Source organism: Drosophila suzukii, chromosome 3, assembly GCF_043229965.1.
Source record: "Drosophila suzukii chromosome 3, CBGP_Dsuzu_IsoJpt1.0, whole genome shotgun sequence".
Taxonomy (NCBI): Eukaryota; Metazoa; Arthropoda; class Insecta; order Diptera; family Drosophilidae; genus Drosophila; species Drosophila suzukii.
In genome coordinates, this window is record NC_092082.1 from 67,877,371 (window position 1) to 67,881,907 (window position 4,537).

At 37.9% G+C, this 4,537-nt stretch overlaps 1 protein-coding gene across 1 annotated transcript; it reads left to right on the top strand.

Moving 5' to 3' along the window:
• Positions 1-1,983: 1,983 nt before the first annotated feature.
• Positions 1,984-4,295, top strand: LOC108020115 (kunitz-type U19-barytoxin-Tl1a). Its single transcript, XM_017088216.4, has 2 exons — positions 1,984-2,370; positions 3,502-4,295. Exons 1-2 carry the CDS (start codon positions 2,226-2,228, stop codon positions 3,684-3,686), a joined length of 330 nt encoding a protein of 109 aa, XP_016943705.1. The 5' UTR covers positions 1,984-2,225; the 3' UTR covers positions 3,687-4,295.
• Positions 4,296-4,537: the final 242 nt, after the last annotated feature.

The window sequence follows — 4,537 nt, forward strand, 5'->3', positions numbered from 1 at the left end:
ATTTTTTTTTTCGAAGCAAAAAGAAGGAAAGCGGATTGGGAAAGTAGCGCAAAGCGGGCGACTATGGAACCGAACGATTTTGCAGGAAGTGGAGGAGCGGATGGCAGGTGCATCAACAAAAGGTAAAATCTATGCAAAGAATATTCTCAATATACGAGGTACGTCAGCGCTTTTCACTCAATTTCAAACTGCAAAGTCACTTCTACCCCCACCAACCATCTCATTCAATCGACTCTATCCATTTTTTCTCGGTTGGTTTTGTCCTTCGGCACGTTCAAGTGCAGCCATTAAATATCTTTTGCTTGAGTGCGTCCAAAAATTGTGTGGAAATTAAAGACGACAAATCACAAAATCGCCAAATTGGTCAATACAAGTGGAAAATCAGAAATTGTGGCCGAAACAACCGAAACGTGGCCAAGAGCATGAAACTCGATGGGACCATTGTTTTTTTTAATTTTCCCGTTTTTGCTGTTTTTGGCTGACATACCGATCCCGATTGATTAGGAGGCCACGCATTTGAGTATTGATTTACTTGCGCTGATACATCACGTATACGCACTGGTGCCCAAGCTGGAGTGCGGGTCTTCATCCGCTCTTCCGCTCGACTGACCCCGTATACCTGCCACCGTTTTTAGTTAAGACTTCCGATTTGTGTTTGCAGCACATCCCCTTTGGAGTTTCAGTCTTCCGCTCGCTGTAATTTTCATGACTTACCCATCACTGGATCGTTAAAAAAGGGGTTCTATTAAATTGGACAGATAAGGATTACATCATTCCTAAACGAATTCTGTTAAAGTTAAATATTACAGCTATGTCAACGAATTGTTGTTTTAGAAATAAATAATTTGAATTATCTTATAGAACAGTTTTCTTCTCAATAAAATGTATTTAAGTTCTTCATTAAAGCATATAAATTCAGAGAAAATGATACAAATAGTTAGACGATTTTCAGAACTGGTTAGTTGTGTACGAGTACTAATAATTAGTTATATTTAATGGTTTATAATTGTTTAATATATCTATTGGCTAGCCTTCCAGTTTTTTTCCATTGTGAGTTTTCCCCGAGATTCCTTCTATTTTTTTCGGGAATAATACCATTGTGAGGGTTTCGCGACAGGCGACACCAATTTGCGAATTCTCTTTGATGCGTCAGCTCGTCCAAAATAAACACAATTGTTTCCTAATTCTCACCCGGCGAATCCAATATGCTTGATGACCAAGGCGCTGGGGAACTTCTTTTATGCACGCAGCGCATTAAATTGAATTTTAAATGAAGATTGATTTTTGCGCTCGACCCTGCAACAAAAACCAAAGGGAAAAGGCGGGAAAAAGTCGACAGCCGATGCCAAAGCCACTTGCCAAGAAACCAAAAATGAAATAAACCAAAGAACGAAAAAAGGGGAGCTGAATAAGAAAAAACCCAAAACAAATGCCGCCCATTGTAATTAGAGACAATGGAAGAGCCGTCCCTTGTGACTGCAATCCGCGACCCTTTTCGCCCTTTCACCCTGCAAAGCCCCGACCTCGCCGGCCTCTTATCTAAATTAATTCAAATGCCTGAAAGAAACACAAATAATTAAAATTAATTATGTGGAAAATATTCAATAAGTTGGAAATTATGCAAACGAGCGCAAAGTAAACGCCCCAAAGATAAAACTAAGTGCAATTTCGCTCCTTTCGGGAGCATCAAACATTTTGTTGACCAAAAATATCTTCTCCTACTTAGCATTGATGGACACGGTCCGTTGGATGAATGGCGGAACGGACGGACTGACGGATGGATGGATGCCGGGGCGAATGGATATGCGTATTGGGCATGCCAGACGATTGTCAATCCGGCAATACCCGAAAGATTTTCCGAATTTTCGAACTATCTGGCGGATGAATGGGAACGACTGGGCGAATAGTTCGCGTTCGAGTTAGCAACAATTTCCGGCATTTCGTATATAAACTGAATACGAAAATGCGCCTCAGCCAGTGAGTTCGTATCGGTTCGGATCGGTTGGTCGGCGTCACGTTTTTCAGCCCGAAAGTAGCGCAGGTTACTTAAAAATACCAAAAGCGAGAAAATTGGAACAGCCTCTGCTCGCTGGCCGCAGTTTCTTAGTTTTAGCTTTTCCGAATTTTCCGACTCTCCTATCCGGCATTCTCCGTTCGCATCTGGTGCGGGTAAAACGAGCAGCTGCTTCATTCCTCAGTCGACTATTGTTGGCCGCGCGAAAAACATGAAATTGAAAATCAATCTGACGTTCCTCTGCGCGACACTCGTCGGCCTCCTGTCCATCATCCTATTGACACAGACCGCGGAAATCGAGGCCTTTGGAGGCGGCAGCTCTGCAAATGGGGCAGTGGTGTCATGCAAAGAGCTGAGTAAGTGTCAAAGAATGCCAAAGTTCGGGTTCCAGTTCCAATGAAATAAAAGTCGATTTGATGGATTGACAGAATATTTATGAATCGCGAAGATAATACGTCTTTATCAAATACCAAAAATCTCTTCTGTCAGGCTAAGTTTTAATGCAAATAATACATCCCGGTAAATGCGTTTTCAGAAAAATCATATCTAAATGGATTTAGCTAAACAAATATTAATGGAAAGACTACTATTTATTGATTTACACATTTAAACTTGTGGCGTCTTTGATTGTTAGGTTAAAAGATCTAAGAATTATGGTTAATAGGATTTAAACTGGCTATGAATTTCAAGTATAAATAAGTGTTCAAATCAAATAATAAAATTAAAATATGGCTATAAATTCAAAGTATTCCAATTGAACAAGTATTTAAATTGAGTAATTAGATTAGAAGATGTCTAAGCAGGTAGAAGTAGATTTATGTAATTTATTTACCTCCTCATGCCAACTTTAATGCTGAGCACTGATAAATAAATTTTAAATTAAATGACAGATTTAGACTTGAGCCAAAATATATTATATTTTTTTTAAAGTCCTATATCACGATAAATTGCTATTAATATAAGTATATTTTTGTTTATCATTATTAAATGTGTTTATTTTAAAAAAGAGCCAAATTGTACATTCGAAATTGCTATCAATCACAATTCGGACTATTTGACAAATGAATGATAAATGCATTTATTAAAATACACACGTATATTACATCTCATTTCAATTTCCAAATAATAATTAAATTACAAAGTGTATTTATTATTATTTATCGCAAAGGTAAATAGCAATTACAGCACTCGCCTCTAGAATAAAAGTTTTCAGTACCTGCCAAGTTTGGTCCACATGCCGTTTTTTTTTGTGTCAACTGGCCGGCCAAAGTCAATTTTGTCTGCGAAATTGTTCTATTTTCCCGCTTATGACTACAACGTGGCCAGGGAATTATGAAATATTCTGCCGTCTGCCTCGGGGACCGTATAAACAAACAAACGTAATTGCACTTAATGAGGCCAGTCGCGTTGTCCAACCGAATCGTGGATGCGAAGCACTTCCAGGCGGCGATTAACCAACGAATCTGCATTATTTTCATTTTTTTCAGACAATGTCAACTGCTACGTGGGCCGGAATGAGGGGAACTTCTGCAGCAGCAAGGACAAGACCAAGGTTGAAACCCGTTGGTATTTCGACAAGGGCATCTGCAAGCCCTTCAACTACAAAGGATGCAACGGCAATCGCAATCGATTCTGCTCGCAGGACAGCTGCGAGTCACGCTGCGCCGACTGATTGGCATCAGTGGATATATCCCTCCTTACCTAGTCTATAAGTTTGTACGCGTATGTTTAGGCTAAGAGCAAATAGAGATCGCACCGCACACTAAACAAAATAACACGTCATTCAAATATACATTCAATGGTTCCAAAATTCGACTCCTACAACATTTTTCAGAGTTTTTTAAAATTTATTCTAAATATCCTAACACATTTATAAATTTGGGGATAGTACATTTTAAAATCTAACTATTTTCTAAAAAACAACATAATTGATCCCCATTCTTGTTCTGATCAATGGTTCCAATATTAAAATCTTTTAAAATTAGTTAGATCATTTTTTAATTGGCCTTTTAATTACCTACAAATTATTTCGCTAGTTTTAAAAAAGCAGTATCTTTTGCAAGAAAATTCTAATTAATTGCACATTTTCCTTATTAATCTAGAAAAATCAAGAGAGTTCCCTAAACATTTGACAAGCACATTTATATTAAGGACATTTATTTCACACATCCTGAACTTATAGTTTTAGATATTAATGCTTTTACTAAGAGTTAAAATAAATAGCGCATCAAATCAAAAAAACAAAAAAAATAACATGTTTTATCAACTAAAACTGAAAAAGGTTTTACTTGGTTTGTATATAGTATTTATAAAAATTGCAATGTTGGTACATTGTAGCCACGTTATCTCTCTGTGCAGCCACCTAGCATCCCAAGTGTTTAAGTGTTTTTACCTTTGATCAAACGGATTTTGACTAAATGCCGCCCAAAAATAGACACTCAAATGTTGTAAGCTGTCAGCGGTGGATCGGCACTTTGCTCACTGTCAGGGCTGTATAAAAAGCCAAAAAGTAAGAGGAGGGCT

Excerpts from the sequence above, each read along its gene's own strand:
- LOC108020115 (XM_017088216.4), top strand. The coding sequence starts at position 2,226 with ATGAAATTGAAAATCAATCTGACGTTCCTCTGCGCGACACTCGTCGGC. Across the intron at positions 2,371-3,501 it reads GGTGTCATGCAAAGAGCTGA|ACAATGTCAACTGCTACGTG; the intron begins GTAAGTGTCAAA and ends CATTTTTTTCAG.